We start from the raw sequence: 27,681 nt of genomic DNA, 5'->3' as shown, positions 1-27,681 counted from the left end.
ATTAATCTACTAGATTATGAAAACCTGCAATATATCAGTTTTCTATATAATTCAATCCTTTTAAGATCATATTTAATAATTTTGTTGAAAGTTTTTTGTTTTTGGCCTTATTATACATTGCCTGTTTACTTTGACATCTCTGTCATAAAAATCACCACAGCCTTCTCTCACAAGTGAGTATGACTTGACAGCATATACCATGCTTTCACTAACTATTTTATATGTCTATGTAGTTGCAAGTAGGCGTAGACATTCTCTCAACTTTCCCACTCTTGACCCAGCAGAATATCCAGGTGACAGCTGGAAAGCGAGAGGGCTGCACCAGTTCATTACAATTGAGTAGATTGGAGCAATGTGAGCTAAAGTGCCCAGCATACCAATTCAGTTCAGGAATTGAACCTGTAACTCAACACTCCTAAACACAGGGCTACCCATTCACACCACTGCCATTACCTTTCCTGTATATACCACTCAATATATTTGATGTTCATTTATCTTCTTTGGTCCTGTGCCAAATTTGTTCAAGGAATGAATTGTATTTTATTGGTTTCTGACTTATTCTATGGCTTTTAAATGTGTAGATTTCTGTTAAATTTTTATTGCCCCTATATTTGTTGAAGGCTACACCAAATTCTGTAAAAATTAACATATAATTTATCTACATAATAATTTATCAACATAATAAAATTAGAAATAAAACTGAATGTAAACATTATTTGTGGTAAATAAATTGTCGTTTATTGTCTTAAAAAATCCAAAATATAAAATGGAGAGGCTTGTAGAAAGAAATGGTTGTAAGATATTGATGTGAAGAAAATGGAAAGTAATTGGAAAAAGATTATGAAACAAATCAAAGACAAACATTTGTAATTTAGGTTGCAACTACCAGCAATTTTTCTATATTCTAAACCACTTTTATTATCAGCAAATTTAGCCTCATTTTAGAAAGAACATCTTACCAAAAGACTTCCTGTTTGCACCATATGGGTTTATTTAATCAAGTGAATTTCTTCAAACTTTTTCTTCATTTGATTTTTGAGCATCATGCAGTTAATATCTCAAACTGAGTTAGAATTTGGTGATATTATTTATTTTAGACCAAATTTTGTTTACTAGCATTTCTTCCAGCTCTTTTCATTCTGAATTCAAATACTGCCACGGTCAACTTTGCCTCTCATCCTTTCACAGTCAAGACCTGGGGGTTGATGTTCTCACTTAATCCCTTCATCCTTAAATTGCTGGCCTTGGGCTAAAATTTGAAACATTTATGAATGATTTAATTAGAGAAAATAGTGATATCAGGATTTACCAATTCTTAGGAGGAGTGGCATTATTACATAATTGATCATTGCATCAGTTTTTCTTTAATCAATTGGATCCTTTCATATAGAATTTTTTTGTACTGATGATTGATGAGACCATAAGGTATGTGTGCAAACAGGGCACCACCACCACCTTCATTCCATCGATAGAGGAGACGAAACAGAAGGCTTTTTCTGATGCTAGTTCTGCAGCTTCCAAGTCACATAGATTACAAGAATACAAATTCTGCTCAGACTAGAAATTAATATCCAGGAATTGATAATTTGTAAACATATATGAAAACAACCACTTGTAATCAATTTACTTGTCTGTATTCATTTTACTTGGGCAGAGGTGAAAACTAGTTTATAACAGGTAAAAACCACATTCATAATGTACATCAACAATTATTATAATGTATCAGGAAGTTTCATGCAATTGTTTTATTATAGTTATACTGGCCTAACTGCATTTCATTTAATTTCCAATCAGATTGGGAGATTTATCTAGAGAAAGACTTTGCTTTAAAAACATAGCTTGTGTGCTCCAAATGATGTCAGCAGATTGTCAGATTCTGGTGTTTAAGTATAATTTTGCCTCCTCAGTGACAGACACCACCTCAGTTATCTGGCACTAACTAGGAACTTCTATTCTTATATATAAAAGTCAGCAAACAAGACCTTTGCTGATGTGTGTGCTATAACTTGCCAGGTTAAGTCAGCATATGGACTTGAAATAGCAGGGATTTAAAAAAAAAACTTAGGCTTCATAATTGTTCTCCAATTGTTTTAAAAGTGTAATGTCATCATCAGTTTAAGGTCTTCTTTTCCATGCTGGTTGGATGAGTTTCCTGCACAGTACATTTCTTTTCATCTCAGTCCTGCATAACCTTATTTATGAGTTCTGTTACCTTTAGACGATAACCTCCTATTTCTTTATCCAACTTCCATATGTACGTTTATTTTTTTTACCCAGCACTCATCATCCATTTGCATCATATGTCTGTACCAGTGTTATTGTCTCTCTTGACACCTTTAATGACGTTTTCTGCCTGTTTCTGTTTCTCCGTGTGTCTGTGTGTATGTTGCTGAATGTCAAATGAATAATCAGTTAGTACTCAATGCATCTTGTAGAGCTCATCGTCTATTTAAACTGAATATTTATCTTGCAATTCAAGTTTTGTGCCAATATAAACTTAATCCATTCATTCTTTTTGTGTTCATTTTTCTATGTTGACATGTGTTATACACAGACTTATAGAGGCATAATTTTCTCTCCTGCTGTCCTTCTTTGTCATCAAGCTTTACCTTTTTTCAAGTAAAGAATTTATTATTCCTATGGTGCTCAAAAATGCAGAGTTACAGGGCATGTCGTTTGCAATGTAAGCAAGATATTTCTGTTTTGCTCAAGCAGTGTCATGTGGAGATAAAAAGGCTAACATTCACACACATAAACATACATGCAAACACATACATTGTGTATGTATATGTGTGCACACACACATACATATGCATCAGGTACATATGTATACTCGCAGAGACACTCGACTTCTGTACAGCTTCTGTCTATCAGTACCATTCACAAGGCATTGATTGGCTGAAGAGTATTGTAGAAGACTCTTGCCCAAAATGATTACAGATGGGATAGAACCTGAAACCACATGTAAGCATAACCACACAACCATATCTGCACCTTCAGACAGCATTGAGTTTGCTAAAAACATGTACTGTCTATGAAAAGTTATTTACAAAATTGATTAGGAGCATGGCAATTTTAGCTTGTTTGTGACTCAGTAGTGGGTAGTTGTGTAATGTTGCAGGTTTGGTTTTATTGAGGTCTGTAAGTTGGAGTTTGTTTTTTTTTCTCCCAAATTTTAATTTAAGACTTACTTGTTTTGGGGTAGAATCAAAGAGAGCTCTACTTATGTTCCTTGATAGAAGACCATAACAGAATAATTCAAAATACTGTTGTTGGATAGATAATGCATCATAGACATGAGCCAAGAATGTTAATCCATTGGCTGTATAATGGTAGTTAATCTTGTCAATATATTTTCACATGTTGGCAGAGATTTTAATGCTTTTGATACTAACCTTCCTTAAATTCCCCCTAATTTGATGACACAAATTCCCTATGTATTATATTTCTATGAAAAAAATTCCTATATATTCTTATACTTTCTATCAAAATTTCATATTAATTTACATTTCAAACACCAATTTAATAATGACAAAGTTATTTTATTAAATTCATTAATTTTAAAGTTGACCGAAACAATGTAGCATATTTTGATAGAAATATCATAACAAAGGGATTGTCTTATTTATTTCCTGTTGGTCTTTACTGCTGAATGGCAGTGGAAGTGCTGAGAGGTCAGGTCTATTATTGGCTGAAGCCACAAGCAAGTTCAATCCATCATTGTACTCATTTGACTTAACTTTTTAGTGCTATTATGACATCATTATGTAATTATGAATGTGTAAGAATGACTATATTTGGGATTGGCAGTGTTTAGAAGGAAGGTTACAACTACATAAAAGCTTATCTTTCAAAATAAGTTGCAGGGTGAAGTTTGACACGGCTAAACAAGCATTTTATATTGTGCAAATAAATGCAGCCAACTAGTAAAATATTTTATTGAAAGCAAATCTTTTGATTATTTTATTATGGTTTCAGAATTTATGTCTGTTCCCATAAGTCATTACAAGAGAGAAGAAAATAACATTTAAAAAAAGTCTCTGAAATTTAAATACAAACCATAGAGAAGTACTTTAAAATGTGTTTAAATTATATATTTTAACCATAGTGTATCAATTAGTTTCTGGTTTATTTTATTTCTTCATTGCTCAGCATTAAAGAGACCAGTGAATCCAATTATTCATGGGGCTCATGTAGAACATGTAAAATTTAAACATGAATATCTGATCACTGTTGGTTTTGTCAACTGAGAACATATCTTCCCCATAGATGATGTGTGTTCATGACACACAATTCACTGCTGAAAGGAAATTTCAAGACACTGTGGTGTTTTGACCTCATTGTATGTCTTATCAGTTGAAGCTACTCTACTGGACTGATGGGTCTAGTAAGAGCACAAACTCTTGTTTATAGGAATTGGCAAACAAATTATAATTCATCTAGTCTAATTAGACCATAGCTTTTGTGTTTCTTAGATAAAGAATATACTGTTTTCCTCCTGCAGATCATTAAGAACAATGTTATGATATTGGGGTAACATATCACTAATTTTATTTATATAAATAACAAAGCTATTTAAAGTTCATACCTCATTTCTTTGGTGATGAGGCATGGTTTAGGGATGTTATTTCTGGTAGACACTCGAAGCTGATTGAAAAGGAATCATGTTGGTGAAGTTTTAAAATATGACTAAAGTACAGCAAGTTTCTAATTAATTCTGCTTTGTTTGACTTTATGAAATCCATATTTGCTGGCAGCAGCTAAAGTGGTTATTGTTGAGTTTTTGATAGAACCACTTCTTTGAATATTACTGAATGTGAATTAACTGTGAGATATATTAGAACTGAGTTATTATAAATGTGTTATTGTCACATTAAATATCAATTATTTTTGTTGCCTTACTCTGTCTTTTCTACAGCTACTATAATGACCTCTACTTCTCAAAGCCGATTACTCTCATGCTAACTCCACCCAGGCCCACCCAACACACTTGTCTTGCTGTCCCTCATACTTTATTATGTCACCTCTTCAGGCCCTGCCCTCACCACTGCCCAGTCCTTCCTCCTTCAAATGTCAACCCTTGAAGTTATCTCCCAACCCATGTTTGTTTCTGTCATTGTCAACATCTGCATCAACATCACCTGCCTTAGCATCACCCCTCTCCCCAGGATCTCATTATCAATTGATTTAGTTTCCTGTTTTTGTTACATTTTAAATATTTTCGACAGATGTTTCTGTTTTCTTTCCTTTCATTTTTTTTTCTTTTTTTTTTTTCTTTCTATTAGACAAGAATGGTGAAATAGTTGCTAATATGGCTAACAGTGAATTTGAATTATACATTAGATCACAAGTCTCAATGAGGAACATGCAACCAGGAAATGCATTCTTGAAAAAGAAGCCAAAAAAAAAAGTGAGAGACTAAGAAATAAACAAATAAGATGTTTTGGAGAAAATATACATGATACACACACACACACACACACACACACACACACACACACACACACACTAAAGTGAAGACACATAGCATGTAGAGTAAATGATATAGTAATGATAAAACAGAAACAAGACAGCCAAATAACGGTCATACGATAGGAAATAGCTTTTGATCCGCTTTTAAGATGTATTGTTTAGATATGGCCCATGTGCCAAATTTTTAATGCTTGAGTTCTTGTATAAAATATGTTTTAAAGAGACTTTTGAGTCTGTTCTGATTTCACTAAGCTGTTTGGAGTTAAATTAGCTATTGCAAACAGCAGAGAATTACTCAGATTTGAGTTAGTCAACTCTGACCTTACTTTGTATTTTCATTAGTTTAATGGATGAAAATATTTGTTCATATCTTACATTATTCTGAAACAACAAATGTAACTGAGTAAATTTTCTTAGTTCCAAAAAATGTTTACCAGAATTTCAGTGACAACATTCGGGATCAATGAAAGTTTGTCAGATTTAATTTTCTAATGAATTTGTTTTTTGACTCTAGAAGTTCCATTTCCATGTTACTAAGCATTTTCATTTTGTTCTCTAAATGGAATTGGGTTTAAATGCAAGTCTGCAGTCTTCGGCTTTATCAAAATGACTCATGCATTGTCAACATGTTTTGTAAAACAGCTATTATTCGCAGTACATTATTTTGATTGAGAGATGAATGGTTTAGATTTCATTTTGAAAGCATTGATATCAATTACTAAGTTAAACTGTTCTCGCTGTGCAATTTCGTATTTAATCATTGAAATGACTGGTTACATCAAACTAAATATGCTAAATCAAATGGCCAGTGTATCATATTAAAAGGCAGAGTGGAGTTCTTATTTTTCACTTCTAGAAAATTTTGAATAATACTTTCTAATTTCCAAAATCTGCTCAGAACTTATCCCATAGAAAACCAGTGCACCTCAATACAGGACTAGATTGTCATATTCCAAATCAAATATTTTGCAATATTCTCTGAATTCTCACCTTTCACTTCTCCTGCTGTAATTTTATTCACGTATCTCATAACCATTGACATAACAGACTGCAAGTTTAAATTTTCCATTGAATAACTCTTTGTGTATACCATAGTCATATTTTAATGGAGGACAGTCTAAACAATTTTTCAAGCAAACTTATCATCTCTATGAGTTTACTGAAATTTACATAAAAGCAGAAGCACAGAGAAGGTTTTTCACCCGATTATGATCCGTAAGAGAGTTGTTAGTGTAACTGTTGGCTTTGACCAGCACAGTCTTGTGTTCTTTTCTTTGAATCATTAAGGTATCTTGCAAATATTTGAAAGCAAAGCCTTACAAATTTTTCTTAATCATGTATCCTTTCCATAACTCAGACACAGGCACTATCTCCACTTCTTTTCATTCTGTTTCAGTCCTGATGTCATGTTTTTTTATTGTTTATTATTATGTGTGGAACGATTTTCACAAACAATGCACCTTAAAGGATCTATCAGAAATAATAGATCATTTTACCTCATTGAATTCACGCTTACTATCACTGACTGCTTTACTTTTGCACCGTGGTTAAAATATAAACAAAGCTTTAAGCACAACTCTGTACCATAAAGAGTAAGCTGTAAACTGACTGGGAAAAGGCTGCAATGGATTGGAACTGTTTGCTATGTCAAGGTGTAGCAAGTATCAAACATGTATTGAACTATTATGAACAGATCTGCAGTGTGCCATAGGTTAGCCATCCTTTGTCAAGTTATAGTCAAACCTGTGTAGAGATTTTTAGTCATGCTTTGTTGATGTGTATCGCAGTTCTTTAGCTGTGCTTTGTTCATGGGCATTAACTTTTTATTCTGTAAACATTAAGGGGAATTGTTTAATCATATTTCAGAAATATGTTTAAAATTCTGTAATGGAAAGGAGATGTAGTTTGCCAGGAGTGAAGATGTTTACAATTGAAAAAGATCAGGGAGACTGAGGAGTGGTATGTTCACCATAAGAGTGCATTAGAGGTGATATGGAAGTTATAGATGCCAGGGTCAAAAAAAGGAATTAAGATGAAGGTATTTTACTATACAAGTATTTAGTGTGTGAATCAGCCTCTCTGTTTTGGTTGAAACTAAAATGATTATAATGTGGGAGGTACATGTTTGTGAAGTTAACTTCACTAAGACTGTCTTTGTGCATTTTTAAATGGCCAATTTCTGTATTCCATGCTGTAATTGATTCAGAAAGTAAATTTCTCCAAATTCTTGGTTATTGCTTTATGAGAAGCCTGAATTTATAAACAATAGTCTTTGCGGGGGCTGATTAATAGTTGATAGACCTTCTTAAGAATTAATAAATCTATATCTATTTTGTAAAATAACAAATGTTTTTTTATCTTTTTTTTAGTCACCTTGGGCTGAGGTGGAACTCCTCAGGAACTGCTACAGTTGCTTTGGAAGGGAAAATTTGCTACATGACGACACATACTCTCCAACTCAGCCTAAAGTACCCACTTCGTCAATTCCACTCAGTTTTATGCCTTGTGAGCTTGTTATCAATGAAAGAAAAAGTTGGGTAAGGAACTTTTTTTTATTATTTTAATGTTAATATCAATTTCACATGTAAAGGCTATGGATGCAGCCTCTCCTTCCAAACGAAACCAGTATTAATAGAAAAATAAATAATTTGATCATTTTTGAAGTTGAATCATTTTATTGCATCATTCATTCATGCCTGTTGATTATGTAACTTCCACTTCAGAAAAATCTCTTTAAAATTTTCAGATTTTACTTAACTATTTCATTCGATTAATGAATGATTTTTAAAGAAAAAAATACAGATAAAAAAAGTCTAGTTAAGAGAAACTAGTGATGGTTAGGTTTGGGAAAGTTTATGGATTGTAAAGAGAAGTGAGAACTGATCTTTTGGAACTCACTTCTCCTAACTTTTACAAATTATAGCATTTTCTGTTTGCTTCATTAATTAAAAAAATTATTTTCCCACTTGAGTTCATTTGATTACCTTTAAGCCCTCCAAAATATTTTCATGTATTACAATTTTATATAAACTGTTCCAATAAGCCATCTCTAGGCAAAAGAAAATCTTATGTTAATATAATAGTTGAAAATCACAGTTAAATAGTAATGTTCCAGATCTTTTAAAATCTGCAGTAGAGGGATTTTGTAAGTTGCAAAACCCCAGGATTAGTTAACAGTAAGAGCACCTGTGAAATAAATTCTTTCAGATGTTTAGAAGGCTCCTGGTTCCCTGACTGCTTCTACTACTACTGGGTGGCGATGGGTGTCCAAAAGCATAATAGCCTGAGTAAGGAAAAAGAATTAATTTCAAGGAACTGTTGCCTCTGCTGATAATGAAAGGATTATTACTCCAAGTTAAAAGCAGAATAAAATGTTTGTGTAGAAAGTATGCTATTGCATGGTTTCCAAACATAAACTTTGAATGCAGAGTGTGTGCAAAAGCTGGAAAGAAATGAGGCAGGTATGCTCCATTAGATGTTCAATGTTTGTGTGAATGAATAACAAAGCACAAAGGAGTTGAGAGACAGACAATGTTTTAGAGAAATTGACTGTTGTGTGCAAAAAAGAAGACTGTGATGGTGTGGATAAGTGATGTGTATGTAGGGTGACGACAGTTGGATAAAGAAGTGTCTAGCAGCTTATCTCAGGATATTGAACCCTATGAAGAAAACTGCAAAGGGCCATGACAAGTGGCATGACTGTTATAGCATATTTAGACATGTCATGTTTCCTTATGAACATATTCGTGCACCTATACATGCATATTATTTTGTTCGAGTTGTGAATTCACCCATTGTCAGTTATCATGCATGATAAGAGTTTATATCTTAATAAATGCAGTTGACCAAACTTATTTGCTTTATTTCAAAGACTCTTATTTTAACAACTATTCTCTTTTAATAAAATCCAAAAAGTCATGTATGTGCAGTACTGAAAGGGGAAAGAAGTTTATATAAAAGCTGTTTTGATTATATTTAAGTGAAAAACTAGATACTTGACCCAATGTACATTATCAATCACCTTTCTTAAGACTATTATCAGTCACCTTTTTAAAGACTCAGTTGATCTTTATATTAAGAGTGACATTCTATTATCTCTTTGTTGATTAATTCTTAATTAAAATTATGACTCTGGTTTTGATGGTAATAATAATGATTTCTCATTATTCATGAGAATTGAGAAATAGAAAAAGGTGGAATGAAGAAATACTTTTCTAGAAGTAAAAATTGAAAATGTGTCATGGTCTCCATCAACACATCCATGTTGTGAAATCTATCTAACTTCTAACTACACGGATGCTAGCATGGCTGGGTGGTTTAAAAATTTACTTGACAACCACATTATTCTGGGTTTGATCGTCTATGTAGGAGCCATAGCCTCAAGTTGGCCAATGATTTACGATTGAGATTTGATAGTCAGAATTTTTGTTGTGGATGTAAACTGTCATATATTTATATGCATGTGATTATCAGTGAATGTTTAAACATTTGGTCAAATAACCAATAAACTGATGCTTTCAAATGAAATACATTGTCATATTGGTTCTGCTCAAGTGACATGGACATCTGCCATCACAAATGCAGTGAACCAGTGATGGGCCTGTTCAGAACCTATAAGCAATGACTGTTGTCCACAAAATGCCACCTAAAGTATAGAAAACTGATACATTGAATATCTTGGTAAAGATTTCAAGGCCAGCCTTTTTAATCAAGGAATGTCAAATGTTGACCTGATTTGAACTAGAATTGTGTATAGTGTGAGAATGTATGACACATTTTTTACTCTTTATCAGCAATGTTTGCTGTGCCACATAATGTGAAAGTCCACTGGGGTTCTTGTGTTATAATCTCATATAGAGCTGCATTGCATAACTTTATATCATAAGGCAAGCTAGTGCAAAGTTGTTCTATAGATTAATTCTACACCTCACAAATATTTGTCCAAGCTTATGTCATAGAACATGCACATTATTGCTTATTTCAGTAAAAGTGCTCTATAATTTTGTTTTAATGATTTCATTTACATGACTCATGCAAGAGTGGTTTAGAGTCAAAAGGCTTTTTTAAAAAAAGTACATCAGTAACTAGAATACAAATCATGTTAAGGGAGCAAAATCGTTCAATGTCATTGGGGAAATGGTTTCCTGTCATATGTAATAGAAGAATACTGAGGAACTTGTGAAAATACGTAAGACGTTGTGTGGGATCTCTGGTAGGCTCACAATAAAACAGAATTTTTGAAGTAGCAGTTGGAGCTTGTTTGTTAGAAGTTATAGATAAATTCTATCACATCAATACTAATTACTTCACATAAATGGTGACATAATTAATAAATGGGGAAATAGTGGGAATATAATTAGTAATTGTTTTTTTGTTACTTCTTAGTAGAGAGTAACTAATGTAAAGGCTTGAGTTTGTAGAGAAAAGGAAACCTTGAGAAGGACAGAAGGGATATGTGTTGCTAACCTATTTAATAATTCTTATCACCATTGAAGACAGCTATAATTTAATGATAATGAGAAGATAACATACATTTGAAGATAAGCCGATAAACACGTGTGTGTGATGATCCCATATTATTTTATGCATACTGAAAGCATAAAAGGCAATTACTGTTATGGATTTTGGCTCTGATAAAAAGCTGTAATTTGAAGTAAATTTCAAGACTTGCTGAAAAATCAGTAGAATGGGTTACTTGATGACTAGAACCATCAGGCAACAATGTAGACTAATGGTTGCTGGTAGATTGGTGACAATTTTTGCTGGTAGGTTGGTAACAATGGTTGCTGGTAGGTTGGTAAGCAGACTACCATTTACAAGTTAGTTGCTGACAATTAAGTTGACATTTCAATGAAGGCACTAAAAATTCAAATGCTTGGGTTTCTTCTGAGGAGTGAAGTAAAGTCACTACAATATTTATAAGAGATTAAAGCTAAACCAAGCTGAAACCTAACTACATAGTTCTTCTCCAACTTTGGTTAAGTGTCATGTGAGTCCTTGAGTAATGAGATTGTCAGATCTGGAGGTTAAAGTAAGCAGGGTTTGATTATCTGTATTGATGTATGCTGATTTCAGTTGAAGCAAGCAAGTAGTGTTTTGGAAGTTGTGAAAGTTAAGCATGTTTGGTTTTATGATTCATATGCTTGAGTACTTTGAATGGTTTGTTAAATGGACGCAGCTACATGTTGGTTATGGGTAAGGAATTGGAATAGGAAAACAGCATGAATGGTGGATAGGGGAAGAAAAAGAGCAATAGAAATGAGACAGGTGAGGGATGTGAGAAAGTGATGGAAGGAGTAATGAGAAAAGAGATGTTAGTGAGATTGCCCTGCACTTCATGCATTTATCATGCTCCGTATGCATCAGATGTCCATAACAGTGCAGTTCTCTCTCTTGCACACTACATCTGATTCCTTTTCTATCCAGATTTTCTTTCAGTTCTACTTAATTTATGCAGACTAATATTTACATATCCAGTGGTGCTTCCATTTTTTCCTATCTTTTTCAAATCGTCATTATTCTCCACACAAACTGGTTCTCGTTCTGAGAGGGGCGAGGAGAAACCCTTTGTTACTAGCTGAGGTAACAGCTCCCTAAACTTTTTCTACTTTGTATCTTACATTAGCTTCTGTGCTTTCAGAACACCAGCTTCCACTGCTGATTAAGTTATCTAGTTAGCAAAAGCTATTAACTACTTAAAGTGAGCTTTCTAAGCATTTAAAAGAATGTCTTTTACATGTAATTACGTTGATAAATGAAATTAAATCAAAACAGCATCCTAACATATTGTTGGGTACAAGTTAAATTGCTTATATTAATATTATACAATTATTACAGATTGAACCAATTTAAAAATAAATTTATTCCTCCGTAAAAGTGGATGTTGTATTAGAACACAAAATACTATGTTATTTACCATGAAAGAATCTCTCATGGAGTTGAGGTGCATATAAGCACTCATGTTTATACTGCTAGTGGGATAGAATTGTCTGCAATTTGCCGCTGGGACTACCAGATAAGGTGATTTTGGCCTTCCTTGACCCTTGTACACGTCTCTGTCAGCAATATAGATAGGATCTTGGTGCCTAGTCAGGCTCTGGTGGGGATAAGTATTACCTTTCAGTATTAAGGCTGCTTCTGTCACTAATAATTATTTTTTAATGAGCCCACTGGTAATTTGTAACTCCAGTGTTGATTATCTCCTGCTGGCAATATGAACATGAGTTTTTATATGCACCACAAGTCCATATGAGAAATTCTCTGATTATTAAAAAAAAATATATTATCCACCGTCATTTAATGTGTGTTTTTCCATGCTGATTAAGCATTAAATTATCTAATTCACTTGTTACTCCATAATTGTTTCATGATGTAAAAGTATGTACAAATATATTTTCAACAATCTTTGGTTTAAAATTTATTTTAATTCAATTAACTTGTAATTACAGGAAGATATTGGCAAGGTACCAAATCCCTGGGATTCTGCCTCTAGTTGCAATAATCAAGATTTAACTGGTAAGTTGAAGTATTTAATTTGAATTATTTGGTTAGAAATTATTTTTCCTAATGAGTTTATCTGAGTACAGGTATTTTTGTGGGGTTCAGAAATTCGCTTAGCAGCCATGTGCTTCAATTACATTGCAATGGTACCTTGGGCACGTGTCATACAATACTGTGTAAGTGAAATTTGGTTGGCAGTAACTATGCAGAAACCAAGATGTCTGAGTATCAGTCTATGGATGCAGTGGCTCCCAATAGGAGATGACTTGAATTGTGACAACTTGTCTAACCCATGCCAGCATGGAAAGCTGACATAAAAATAATGATTGATGTGTGTATGCATGCATGTATGTAGATAGATAAAATAAGTACATACATACATACATGTTATAGAGCTTATGTAGGTAATATAGGTTGCTGAAATCTTCATCTAAGAATATTTCAAATCTGAAGAACAGCAAGTAAGGGTGATTACTCTAATAACATCAACTAATTCAAAATTTTGGAAAATAAAAAACAAGATTCACTCCAAAGTACATTGTCTCTATTTTCCAACAATTAGGATTAACTGATATTGGGAATTATTTTGGTTGCTGCCTTTTAGATTATAAATACCTCTTGGAATTATTGTCTTTTAATTATAAGAATCATCTCAATTAATTGAAGAGTTAAATTTACATTAATGTTTGTTTTTTGATTTTGCTTTTTTTTTTTTTTTTTTTTTTTTTTTTTTGTCAAGTTACAATAAAAGCAATTTAACATTAAACTGAAGAATTACTCAGTTTTTTGTAGAGTATAGATTAATTATACTTTTATGCAGTTGGCTGTCACTCCTCTTCTGGTAAAAGTATAATACATATACATATTTGTGTAATAAGTTAAAAATTCAACATACTGTGCAGTTGGCACACAACATTTTCAACTCACTCTTGTCTATTTGTAATCATTGTAATCATATTTTTTTATGTGAGAGCGCATGGCTTAATGGTTAGGGTGTTGCATTCGCGATTGCTAGATTGTGGGTTTGATTTCTAGACCAAGCAGCAGATTGTGTTCTTGAACGAAACACTTTATTTCATATTGCTCCAGTTCACTCAACTGTAAATGGGTAGCCTTCCAATCAGGTGGGATGTTGGCCTGCTCACCCAGCCAGCAGGGTGGCATCATTCAAAAGCTATATCGATGCAAAGTGTATTGTGACCAGTGATGTATAACGTCTGATAGTCTTGTCAGTCATGTGATATTTCTTATGTTGATTGAAAGCACATAACAGTTCTGCCCAATATGAATCATAAGGCTACTTTTTAGCAGTCTAAACTGTTTAGATTTAAAGACCATAGCTCTGCCATGGCTTTTCTTTTTAATATTTACTTAAAGCAATTAAACACAAGACGGAATTTAGAAAATTAAAAAGGCAAAGTAAAGTAAAACGCATGTAAAAGAAATAAACTATTAATATACTATGAAAAAACATCAGGCCTGCTAGTTCCAAAATCTGAAGTTAAAAATTTAAGCAACTTAGCAATTGATCATTTTAAATGAAATATTTACTCAACTGTTCTTTTGAGGTTAAAGCTTTGTTGGAATATAAATTTGAAGAGAAGTTAACGTGAAAGATTACTTAAAATGAAATAAAAATCATACCAAAGGATTGAAAGGCTTATTCTTACCAAATTTATAAAAGAGTTGTTTTATTGTGTGAATTATTGCTATTAGATCTTCTTTTATCGAATCCTTTAAGTCTGATTTCTTTATATTAAAATTTAAATTGGAATTTTTAGTGCATTTATATTACATTTCATATTTTTAGTTAAAACTGGAGCCAGTACATGTTTACTGAACCATACTCCATGACTGGACTCTAAGCTCTCTACAGCTCTGACTCCACTGCCCCATGTTTTATATAAATTACAAGACAAAAATACTTCTACTGTAAATGTGTTTAAAATCTGAAACAGCAAGTAAGGGAGATAACTCCAATATCAGTTAAACCAAATTTTTGAAAAATGAAAAGATGATGATAGGTGCAAATCTTATATTTAAACCAATCGGTGCTGTGATGGACCTGTTTTGAGTTTGTTATTACATCTCCTCAGGGAAGCATATTCTACTAAGTATATTGAGAAATAAGAAATGTATTGATACTGATTATAAATATCAGCAATAGAGTTGAGTGGAGTGTTGTACATGCTAAATATACATTGAGTAGGGTCTCCACATATAAAGTATTTTGAAAGACCCTAATTAACAGGAATGATCCCTTTCAATGTTTTTCAAGATGCTAACCATTTGTAGAGAGAGTTATTGCCAAACAAGTGGAGATGATGTAGGTCCAAGAGGCCTACATTGAGAATGTTACAACCTCCCTAATCAGATGCCATAATAAATGCACTCAAAATACTCTGTACTAGGTGCCTTTTGAAGTGCTGCTTGCTGATAGGAAGGGCATCAGGTTGTAGAATACAAGCCAAAAAATGAAACTTATGAGTAGGACATGTTCATCTAACTTTTCTGGAGAGTAAGTTGAGTACACATGATTGATTTGATGTGTTTCAAGTGATTTAATATGTTGATCAGGTGCAGGTATGGCCATGTGGTTTAAGTTCACTGTCTCTCTATCTTGGGTATATATCTTATAAAGCGCAGCTTGATCTATACCTTGTGAGTGGGGTATAGTAGACGGAAACTGGGCAGAAGCCTGTCGTGTGTGTGTGTGTGTGTGTGTTTATTTCACACACACAACATCAGTCTAAAAACCAGTGTTGCTCTTTATGTCTGTAACTTAATGGTTCAGCAAAAAGAGATCTATAAAATAGGTACAGGCATTTATGTGATCAACTAAAACTTTTGAAAGCTGTGCCCCAGCATAGCGACTGAAACTAGTCATTAAATTTTAGCTATTCGGTCTCACATGAGTTTTTGATGTGTAGATTAAAAAATGAAAATACTAAATTAAGATTTGTTGACTAGCAGCACCTTCAGATGAAAATGTAAATTTATTTTATGTATAACTATGAATGTATTGAATTGATTTCACATTTGTATGTATTTGTGTGTATTTTCTTATTAGTTTAAAGCTGTCTTTTTACTTCTATCTTCAGGCTGTACAGGTTTCATGGAGATATACATTTGTTATCACTGTGAAAGAGAATTCACTAATAAAGATGCAATGCGCATTCACCAAAATGCCTGCAGTCACCGTCCAGATAATCAGCCTGGTATGCGAACTCCTCCGCCCCCACCAGCTCCCTCTTGTTCCTCCAAAAAGCTGCTATTACATGCAGGACAACCTGTACGGCCAGTTACAAGTTTGTTGAATGAGGATGATTCCCAGAAATCTACAAAAGAAGGTTTCTTAAAATATTTCCAGTTGGTCCAAACTCACAAAGCTGAGAAAATTAAATCTGACAAATTAAAACTGGGACAGAATACAGATGTTGACTGCCAAATAATTGATGTTGAACCTCGGGACTCTGTTCAGCAAACTTCTCCACGCACTCCAAAGTCCCTGATCTCCCAGCTAAGTCGGGAAGCAGAGCCTGGACTCCATCGGAAACGCTTGTGTCCGACAAATACAGAAGAAAGTGATGGTGACAGTGGCTATAGCACCACTGGAAATGGAGTTGAAGAGATCGATACTTTCAAGAAGAGTTCCAAAACCAATTCATTGCTTTGTATTGACATTTCATCTCTACTTGGCTTGCGAATTCAGAAGCATGTCAAGGCAGAAACCACACTGCAAGCTCTGCCTGATATTGAACAGTATTGTAAAACTCCAGAAAAAAATGATGCTTTAGAAAGACTACGTAGCAGACCAATTACGTATCCAATTACTTTTAGAAACTCTAAAAAAATTAACACAAAATATAGTCATGAATACAAATTTACTAAAGCTCAAAGGAAAGAATTTATGAAACTTGTTCAGACGGGACTGAATAAACAGAGTCGCATGCTTAAACGCAGTTTAAAGATGTGTAGTGTGCGTCTTCGCCGATTAGATGAAGAGGAGATTAAGAAATGGACAGCTCCTAAAAGGGACGCTCGTGTAAACATCCAGCCTTTGACACATGATCAAATTCTTTTATGGACTTCTAAACGAGAGTACTTGAAGGACTCTCAAAACATTACTAGCATGTATCCTTGGTCTCCTCAAAAGTTTTCTAAATCTTTTCCACCTAATAGACAATCTACACCAGTTCGTCGAATAGGTTATCATTATTACAAAATTGGTAGTCCTGTACATAAAAAAGTACGAAAATTGCCTCATCCAATGACAGTCTATAAGAGTGTGTTCTCTGCCGATTCTACCTCGAAACCCAAATCTCTTCCTGGGGTTCATCAGTTTGTTCCCTCAGTAAAACATCCCCTATCTGACTCTCACCCATTCCCAATGAGGCATTCTGCAGAATTGTCTAGATTCTTAACTAATCATCATGCTCCTCCTAAATTAGACCAAACTTCTCAACATTATAGGAACCCTTATAAACCTATTAAATCATTAAACACTGAACCCATCAGTTCTCAACCTTACATCAACCTTTCCAACAGTCCTGTCACCACACAGTTTCTTATGAAATGTATTCCTCCAGAAACTCAAAACTGTCCATCGTCGTCATCGCTAATGATGATACCAGTTAGTGGAGACTCTTCCGCAAACATTGCACAGGAGCAAGCCAACATAGAAATTGCTGCTAATCATGGATTGCCCTCATCTCATAGTGTTGTACCCAACTCTCAAGAACCATTGAAGCTTGTAATCAAATCACAAGCAAACACACCAAATGTGAATGAAGCAGGGGATGACAATGTGTCTATCCACACCATATCTTCAGATTCTGAAGATGACGAACAGACATGGATTACTCGTTGTACAATATGTAGGTGTGGTCCTTGTCAGTGTCCACCTGATGCCTGTTTTAGGTTCCCTCCCTCTCATATGCAGTCCATTCCTCACTTTCAAGTACTTGATCACAATAATCCACGCATTAATGACCAGAACATTAACAATACAAACATTAATGCTGTTGAGAACTCACCAATGCGTGTCATTGTAAACTACAACAAACAGAATCAGAACATAAACTATTCCGATAGCAACAATTACCTGTCCAATGCATGTGATCAACAGGTGAGTCCAAAGCATGTGTATGCCCCAATTATTAAATCTGTTGGTCATCATGAGAAGCAGGTGCTGAAGCAGTTCCATTCAGGGAGTCCTGACATATGCACAAGTAGTCCACTCAAAGTTATCAATCGTGTCGAGCAGTCTCATAACCCTAAACACTATGCCAATGATCTGGTAGGGAGCCAGCCAGAGACAACTGTATCTCATAATAAACATTTCAATCAACAAAGGACTAAAAATTGGCATAGTGCTTACAATAGTAACAAAATCAGAATTCAAAGGGTTGGTCAAAGCCCAAGAGCTAATGATTTAGATGAGGATGATGACATCCAGATTCTAGAAGAAGTCATCTGTATAGATTAAAAAACAAAATTGTTTTGGGTGGGGGTGAATGTTACAAAATTGCTAACATATGGAAAAAAAAATGTAGGAAATTTACAGAACTCTGTTTTAGTAGTTTGTCTACTTTCCTACTGGTGTTTATAAGGAAATACAGCTTATCTGGTCCAATTTGGTACTGGATGTCAGCTATTGTGTGTGTAAGTATGCATGCATGTTTCCATTTTGGAGCAGTCACTAAACAGGAATGTCTCCAGCGATGTAATTTTTAGAGAGCTGAAGAAGAAATGTTCTTTATGAAAAACAAAATAAAAAGTATATGTATAAAGAGAAACCAAAAAAAAAAAAAAAAATTCACAAATATTGATTGTTGTAAATAGAAACATTAATACTGGAGAAGACATCTAATCTTACCTGGTCTGACACTCATGTTTCATTCTCATGTGCATAAATCCTGAGGCTAGTATTTTCCACATCTCATTCATATCACATGCTCATCACTGCTCCCCACCAAAAATAAATTTTTAAATTCTGAATTTTAGAGTTAATGTGATTTAGAGATAAATAATTGATAGAAAGGTACAGTGGTTGTATCTCTCTCTCTTTTTCTCTCTCTCTCTCTCTCTCTCTCTCTTTTTTTCCAACCACCTTCCAAATTGCGTATACAATTGTGAAAGTTAATGTGACTGTACATGTATGTGTGTGTAAATAATGTGGTTTTTATGTTATTTTATTTAAACAGTCTTGCCTCCCCCTTCCCACCGTAATTTCTTTTATAATTCCTTTGATCTTCTCCACAGGAATTAAATATCTTTTTTTTTTATACACACTCAGTAGAGTTAAAATTCTTTATTAAAAAATGTACATTTGGGAATGAACATCTATATTCATAGAAAAATCTTTGATAAAAGCCCTTAGACTGCTAAGGAAATTACATATTTGCACTAAGTGCAAAATTGTTTTTAAATTAAAACATTTTCCTCCTCCCCTTCAATATATATTTTGATTTTTCTTTATTTTACTTGTTTAAAATTGGTCTTTATTTTTGAAGTAATGGACAGTTAAGAATTCATTTATATAAAACATTTGAAATAGATTTGGGTCACGGCTCATAATCCCAGAACATTGCATATGAATTATGTCAGTCATGCTCACGTAAAAGACAGACTAATTTCCAAAATAGAGGAATCAGTATTTTGAAAATTTGCTTCCCATCAAGTCCAGGGCTAAAATGTGCTTCCATATTGTAACCCTGTTCTATTTTAACTTGCTTGAACTGTCATTGAATGTTGGTGCAGTTTGTAATCAAAGACAGAAATAAAAACCTGAAGAGTTTCGGTTGTCTTCTGTCACTTACGCTCCACTATTCAAAAATGTATTGACTAGAAAATACCCCCATCCCCCATGTGACACTATGCACCTACAACTAAACAGTCTTCTGTATCATTAGAAATTCACTCCGATTTAATGATTAGTTTTCTGTCAGGGATTATGCATATGTTTGTTTATGGCTGTAGGTGTTGTTGAATAACTCCAGTCAGTTCCATTCAAGCAAGCTTCTCGATCAGGGATATCGATTGTAATTTATTGATAGTCTTCTGATCCAGGATATCATATACATTCTATAATCTAGTCTGGTTTCACTACACTTTCTTTCATAGCCTGGGATTGGTGTTGTATCATACATTCAACTTACTGTCCGGCCTGTATTTGTATGCCTGGAGGGTTTAGTGATGACTAGGTTTGCTTATGTGTAGAGAAAATATACTGGTTGCTTTTATATAATAGATGCATCTTTATAGTCATTGTCAGTGTCACTTTCCAGATTCTGCCCTGGTATAATTTATGGTAATATTGACTTGTTTATTCTGTAATATCAAACTAAAGGCCAAAATTATCATTGACCAGGTTAACAAAATGGTTAAATAGCTTAACAGTTTTTAGTCTGTTTCTTTTTTATGCAAGTAATTAACCCCAGCACCTTTTTTTTCCCCCCAGCCAAAGTTATGTAGAAAGTTTTAACTATTTAAAAAATTTTTTGCTTTGTACCCAAATACAATCAAATTGTTGGTTTTTTTATTGTAATTTATAATTTTTAGTTAGACAAAACGATTGATTTCTATAAATGAAAGAATTTTTCACAGATTTTTTTTTTATGGAGAGGAAATGAAACAAGAAGAAAAAAAAAAAGATGGGGGGTAAAAGGCCAGTGTTCACCTCTAATTGTCCTTGCCATTCATTGTGAACTTTGAGGTTGGAACCATCCTAAAAGTTTCCCTTCTTGTGTGAGGGGAAAATAGCTGTTAGTGATAAGGATTTCTCCTATGGATAGATCCACTTTGATCATTGTCATTTGCCAGAATATCATTCCTGTCTCTGTTAACAACAGAAAATATTTTACATATTGTTTATACTGAACAGCTGAACCAGTGATTCAGTGTGATATTGAACAAAAAGCTTCTGACAAAGACGAATTGATACAACCATTTTAATAACTTTTTTTTAATCATTTTATATTATGTGTAAAATGACACCAAGCCCACAAATCCAGTGTGATTTTTTTTTAAATGCTTACTTTAGAGTAGTTCTTTATAAACTTGAACAGAAATAACATGAACAATCTGGTGGATAGTGGTTTTTGTTAATTTAATAGAAACATTAATTATTATCAGAAATTAAGGGGAGACTGTATTTCATCAGTTGATCTTAATAGATCTTTGATAGATTTTTCTGAACTCACTTTAACTTAATAGATTCTGTGTTGTGTCCATATTTAAGGCACTTTATTCTTCCTGCCTAATTAAGAAACTTACTTACAGATTCGATAGAGGATCAAACAAAATACCTTGTGGTATTTAGCTTTACTTCTTATATCAAATTCTACTATTGGTTGACTTTGCCTTCCATCCTTCCAGGGTCAGAAAAATTCAGTTATTCCCTTCCCCACCAAATCTGAGGCCTTGTGCCTTTGTTAAATATTGTTAGGGTAGTAGATTGGCAGGACTGTTAGCTATTGGGAGGGAAATGCTTTACATTCTGAGTTTGAATCCCACTGAGGTCAATAAAACACAGTACCGGTCAAGCACTGGGTTCAGTTTAAATGACTAAACCCCTCCCCTCAAAATTGTTGGGCTTTGTGCCTAAATTAGTAACACTAAATATTGCATTGAAGTTGGAAGAAATTGTAGAACATGATTACAGTATTTGGTCTTGTTCCTTTTAGGTTCTGAGTTCAAATCTCACCAGGGTTGACTTTGCTTTTCATCACTTTGAGGTTGATAAAATAAGTACCAGTTGTATACTGGGTCAGTTCAATTGATTATGTCCCTCTCCTTACAAACTTGTGGCTTCATGCTGATACGTTTCTTCCGGCTTCACATCGTGGTTAATTTTTACCTTTCATCCTTTTGGGGTTGATAAAATAGGTATCCATTGAGCACGGGATCGGGGAAGGTCAATGTAATCAACTAGCCCCTCCCCTCCCCACAAAATTTCAGGCCTTGTGCCTATAGTAGAAAGATTATTATTATTATTATTATTATTGTTATTATTATTATTACTACTACTACTACTATCGCCAGTACCACCACCACCATCACTCCCTTCCCATTATCATCGTCATTATTATCATCATCATTATCTTCATTCTTATTTAATTTGCAAAATTCTACATTATTTCATTGAGCTTCTCTCCAGAAATACACTGCTTTAAACAAAATAAAATCCCAGGTATAATGGGTGACAACTCCAGGTGTATATGTTACCAATGATGGGTTGTGTTAATATATGGACTTCAAACTCATGAATGAGAAACCTTGTCAAATAGTTTTGACTGTATGTAGATCGTGCAGGTGGAGTAGGACACATGTGAGGAAATAAATAAGAATGAGCTGAGTAACATTTGACAAGATTGATAAGAAAACAATAAATGAGATCCAATCAACTTTTTCTACTGATGTTAATGTTTTTGTTGAATATCTTTTGTATATATAAATAAACTGCTTTATTAGCAACTTCTTGCATCTCAATTTGTGATCTCCCATCATTCCAGTCTCTTATATACAGTTCTCAATTTTCATTTGTTCTTTAATTCTTTTATTTCAAGTTAGATAACTCTTCAATGTCTCAAATTTTGTTCATTGCATGCATTCGTGACTTCATTTTTAATAGATGATTTTTTTTAAATTTGTTTTTTTTTTTACTTTCTCCCTCTTCATATTCATAGTTCAACTTATGCCAGTTTTATACCTATGCCACAAACATTTCCATTTAATCAAGAATGTCTTAACTTCTATTCTTCAACTGATGTGAAAGAAGACATGAAAATGCCAAATTTATTAAACTTCTTAGTTTCCTCCAGGAAGATGTATTTACTTTGCATCAAATTAGCTAAGAGATCAGTTTAGTGTTTACCGTTTTTGGAACAAGTTGGTAGATCTCCTACTTCTCCAAATGTTGAGAGTATTTAATTTCTTTCTAAAAAAAAATGAACAGCTGAGTTTCTTAACTTGCCATTTTTTATGTTGGGTGACAGAAGTGAAACTGCTTGGAAGTGAAACAAGGTTAAAACTTGTGACATGTAAACATAACAATTTTTTTTTTTTCATTGTATTTCTTCGGTAATACAATTACTTCTTTTATTTATTTATTTTTCCCCTCAAATTTCACAACCAGTTAATCCAAATCAACACAGACACATTTCTATATAGATTTAAAAAAAAAATTTTAATGAGAAGACACAACTTTGAAATTACAGCAAATTTTTCTCGTGTTATTCTGGAGAAGAAAAAAAAAACGTCTTTACAATATGGTTTTCTTTTATTTTTCAATTGACAAAATAATGAGAATTTTTTTTTTTTTTTTAAATATAATCTGGAAGTATTTAATGTTTAGTCCAGTTGGATCATGCTGACCTGGTTTAGTAAAAATGAAAGTGGTATGTGTGTGTGTGTGTGTGTGTCCATGAGCATATGTGCATTGAATAAATGAATGTGTGAGGTGGGCTAAGTTATGTGATAGTGTGAAAAAGATTTTGGAAATAAATATAAGCCATGATGTGTATAGAGTTACAAAACAGAAAAATATATCAAATAAATATGTTTAAAATGTTTCCATGTATTTGTTGCTTTCATTTCATTTCAGATTTGATATCCAAAGCATTCCGTAAACACTACTGTCTGTAAAACATCCTCATCTACAGACGTGATAAGTGCAATGTGAAATTAACTGGTTGTAATAAAAGCATACATTTGTTTAACTCATTACTCGAAGACAACATTGCATTGTGGGAATTAGAAGAATATGATAATTTTGAATCAGATTGTTGTAAAATAATTTTTTGAAAACGAGCTCACTGCTCTTCTCATTCCTCTAGTAATGTTGACATCTATGAAATTTTGTATAGTTCTGCCTGTCTTGTTCCATTCAGAAAACTTACACCACATATCTTTATATCCAAGTAAACATGGACACCTTGTTAGAACACGGAATACTGTGTTAATCGCCTTGAGAGGGCCTCTCTTATAGGCATCTGGTCATGAATGTTGGAATTCTCATATTGTGATTTCAGTCTACTGGACCTCATCAGTTGGAAGTGCCAGTCAAATCTCAATTCAACCAGCACTTCCTACTGAAGAGGTCCAGTAGACTGAAATTACAAGATATGGGAATTCTGTCGCCCATGACAGAGGCTCTCACAAGGCTAGTAATGCAATATTTGGGTTTCTAACAACATATCCATGTTAAGTTAGATATAAAGATTACCTTTCAGTTTTTAATACTGCTTCCATTACTAATTTTATATATATGTATATATATTACTCTAAGTTTGTGGCATAATATATTCACAGCCCTTAGCATGTTTCAGAAAGAAGTACCAAAGCCATTTCTTATAGCTAACCCAGGTTTATCTGTATATGTTGTTGTCTGAGAAGGTGTAAGAGTGGTTCCTTTTTCTCCAGATAGCAGCGAAAATTTTGAGTACGATCCAGTGTCCAACTGTTTTACTATTTTTCCATTTAATAACCCAGCTAGAGAAAGAGGCCTATACCTGCATCATTGCACTTTATGAAAATGGGCATCTAAAACAAAGTTCATAGATGTATTTTCTTTACATACTATCTGCATCAACCAGTCTAATGAATATTGTTATACATCTCTGGTCACAATGCAGTTCCAACTCTTTTTCCATCTTGGCCCAAATTGTTTAGCTCTATCATTCTTCTCATCATTGTGGAGGCCTTTCCATTCTTTTGCATACCACTTGGCAACTGCACAGGTCCAGCTGTTATCTGTGTCACATAGTTTACTTTGCTCTGCTTTCTAATTATCTCGTTTTTGATATGCTCTCACAATGATATTCTTAACGAGTCTCTCCATGGCTAAGTTTTATCTGCATATATATATATATATATATATATATATATATATATATATATATATATATATATATATATATATATATATATATATCATCATCATCATCATCATCATCATCATCATCATCGTTTAACATCCGCTTTCTATGCTAGCATGGGTTGGACGATTTGACTGAGGACTGGCAAGCCAGATGGCTACACCAGGCTCCAATCTAATCTGGCAGAGTTTCTACAGCTGGAAGCGCTTCCTAACACCAACCACTCCGAGAGTGTACTGGGTGCTTTTACGTGCCACCGGCACGACGGCCAGTCACATGGTACTGGCAACGGCCACGCTCAAAAAGCTATTTTTTATGTGCCACCTGCACAGGAGCCAGTCCAGCGGCACTGGCAACGACCTCACTCAAATGATTTTCTAAACGTGCCACCAGCACAAGTGCTAGAAGGTGACGCTATATTTGTGCGTGTCTGCAGTCTTGTACATTTAATGCCAAGCAATCCAAATATTTACATAACTTCAGTCTGTAGGTCAAAGAAAGCAGAAAAATGCTAATTACAATGAAAGAAAGGTACAATCAAATCACAATATAAAGTAGTTTTCAATGAAAAACTTGTGGCTACATAACTTATTTCAGTATATTGATTAATTTCTTGAGTTTGCATTTTTGCAGTTAATACTTTGATATCCAGCTGGTATAATGTTAAAGCGGTTTTAGAAAAAATAGCAAATGTTGGCATGGCCTTGTAGTTAAGAAGTTGCTTTCCAACCAATTTATTTTCTGGTTCAATCCCACTGCATGGCACCTTCGGTATTTTCTACTTTAGCCCTGGGCCATGCAAAGCCTTGTAGGTGGATTTAAGAGATGAAAACAAAATGGAATGTGAAACAAACCTGTTGAAAATGTATGTATATATGTGTGTGTGTGTGTGTGTGCAGTTTACTTGTAATGCTATACAATTGTTGTAAATGAATGTCATAAAAGCAGTGTTATTCATTTTCAGTTTTCCATGGAATGCCTCAACAAATTCCATGTGAACCATGCAAGCTTGGAAAAGTAGGGGTTAAAGCAGTGATGATGATGAGCATTGAATTCCAATATCATGTGACGAACTACGAAAGCTACAGCATTATGTTGTTTCTCTTTAGGAACCAGCATGGAGGTTAAAAGTACTAAAATATTCAAAATATACCATAAATCCTCGAGTATAGTCTGCCCTTGAGTATAATACGCAGGGGATTTTTAGGGGGTTGTACCTCTGAAAGACTTAAACCTTGTGTATAATACGCACCCCTTCTTTAACTTGAGTCAAAGTGGTCTATATAACGTCCTTGGTTTGTAAACATATATATGGTAACGTCCTTTATTAATGCAAACGTGTAGCTTTTTTGTGCACTTTGCTGAAAATAAAGAAATAACAGTAATAACGTCAGTGAAAAATAAATATTAAGTAAATTGCCTTTCACATATTTATCACTATCAGTTGCAAAAGCAAAAACATTTATTCAAATCCTTCAAATTCAATGTCACTTTCAGCATCAAATAACTGTTCCGTTTGTTCCTTGCTAACTGCAAGTTATGGATAATTCTTTCATGACTTCATTGCTTTCAGGCTTGGCTTAAGGTATTTTTGCGCCTGACATCACAAAATGTGTCTGAATAAACATTGCCGGACAGCAAATAGAGACTTAGACATTGCTTAGAAAATATTTTTCATTTTTAACCTTGTATATAGTACGCACTAGGGATTTTGATCTTTAAATTTTGGGGGAAAAATGCAGATTATACTCGAGGATTTACGGTATACCTCAGTGACAAGGCAAAGATATGTATCGTGATATTTGAATTAAGGAGTGTAAACCATCACACTAAAAAAGAGCTATTTAAAGATGCAGTAATTGTGTCACATGAAAAGCGCCTGTATCAGGACAACTACCCCCTCTCTAATATATTAAGACGTTTTAAATCATCATCTGTTGTTCTCAGGGGTAAATGTCCTGGACTCCCTGTACCAGTGCCATGTAAAAACACCCAGTACACTGTAAAGTGGTTGGCATTAAGAAGGGCATCCAGTTGTAGAAACCATGCTAAAACAGACATGGTGCCTGGTCAATTCCTGTCAAACCATGCCAAGACATTTCATGTTGCTATATGCTCACTGCAACATCTGACATGGCACACCGTGCACCTGTATGTGCAATATCGATTTGATGGAGTGAGCAAGCTAATGTACTGCACAAATATTTGATCACTATAAAAAAATCAGCTTTGTGGAACCCTCGTCTCGTTTTCAACCACAGAATCCTCCCTGGTTATCATTGGGCTTTTGATTCATGGATGTGGACTGGACTGTTAAGAAATTTTTGTCTTAGTAATTTATTTGGTTCATAAATAAAAGATAAGTACTTTAGTTACTGATGGGATTCAAATCATCAACTGCTCGGTCACAACACCCTGGCCAGCTATGATTCAGGGATTATTTTGTGGTGAAAATCTTGTATGTATGTGTGTGTTAAAATTATATATATATATATCATCATCATCATCGTTTAACGTCCGCTTTCCATGCTAGCATGGGTTGGACGATTTGACTGAGGACTGGTGAAACCGGATGGCAACACCAGGCTCCAATCTAATTTGGCAGAGTTTCTACAGCTGGATGCCCTTCCTAACGCCAACCACTCAGAGAGTGTAGTGGGTGCTTTTACGTGTCACCTGCACGAAAACGGCCACGCTCGAAATGGTGTCTTTTATGTGCCACCCGCACAAGCCAGTCCAGGGGCACTGGCAACGATCTCACTCGAAAATCCTACGGGAGCCAGTCAGGCGGTACTGGCAACGGCCACAATGTTGGTGTTAAGTAAAAAGC

The 27,681-nt window shown here is 34.1% G+C and overlaps 1 protein-coding gene across 11 annotated transcripts in view; it reads left to right on the top strand.

Moving 5' to 3' along the window:
- Positions 1–22,458, top strand: part of LOC106883563 (uncharacterized) — a 106,144-nt gene extending 83,686 nt beyond the window's left edge. For 9 of the 11 annotated variants that reach the window (XM_014934703.2, XM_052966889.1, XM_014934626.2 and 6 more), the window contains 3 exons: positions 7,842–8,009; positions 12,921–12,987; positions 16,074–22,458. In XM_014934703.2, coding sequence (XP_014790189.1) covers positions 7,842–8,009; positions 12,921–12,987; positions 16,074–18,460 — 2,622 coding nt within the window. In that variant the 3' untranslated portion in view covers positions 18,461–22,458. Of the gene's footprint in view, positions 1–3,670; positions 4,069–5,285; positions 5,411–7,841; positions 8,010–12,920; positions 12,988–16,073 lie in introns of those variants that run through there. The other 2 variants (XM_014934653.2, XM_052966890.1) reach the window with 2 other exon arrangements.
- Positions 22,459–27,681: the final 5,223 nt, after the last annotated feature.

The sequence above is a fragment of the Octopus bimaculoides genome, chromosome 4 (assembly GCF_001194135.2).
Source record: "Octopus bimaculoides isolate UCB-OBI-ISO-001 chromosome 4, ASM119413v2, whole genome shotgun sequence".
NCBI classification, from domain to species: Eukaryota; Metazoa; Mollusca; class Cephalopoda; order Octopoda; family Octopodidae; genus Octopus; species Octopus bimaculoides.
Note: the sequence above shows the minus strand (reverse complement) of the source record. Positions and strands in the feature narration are given on the sequence as shown.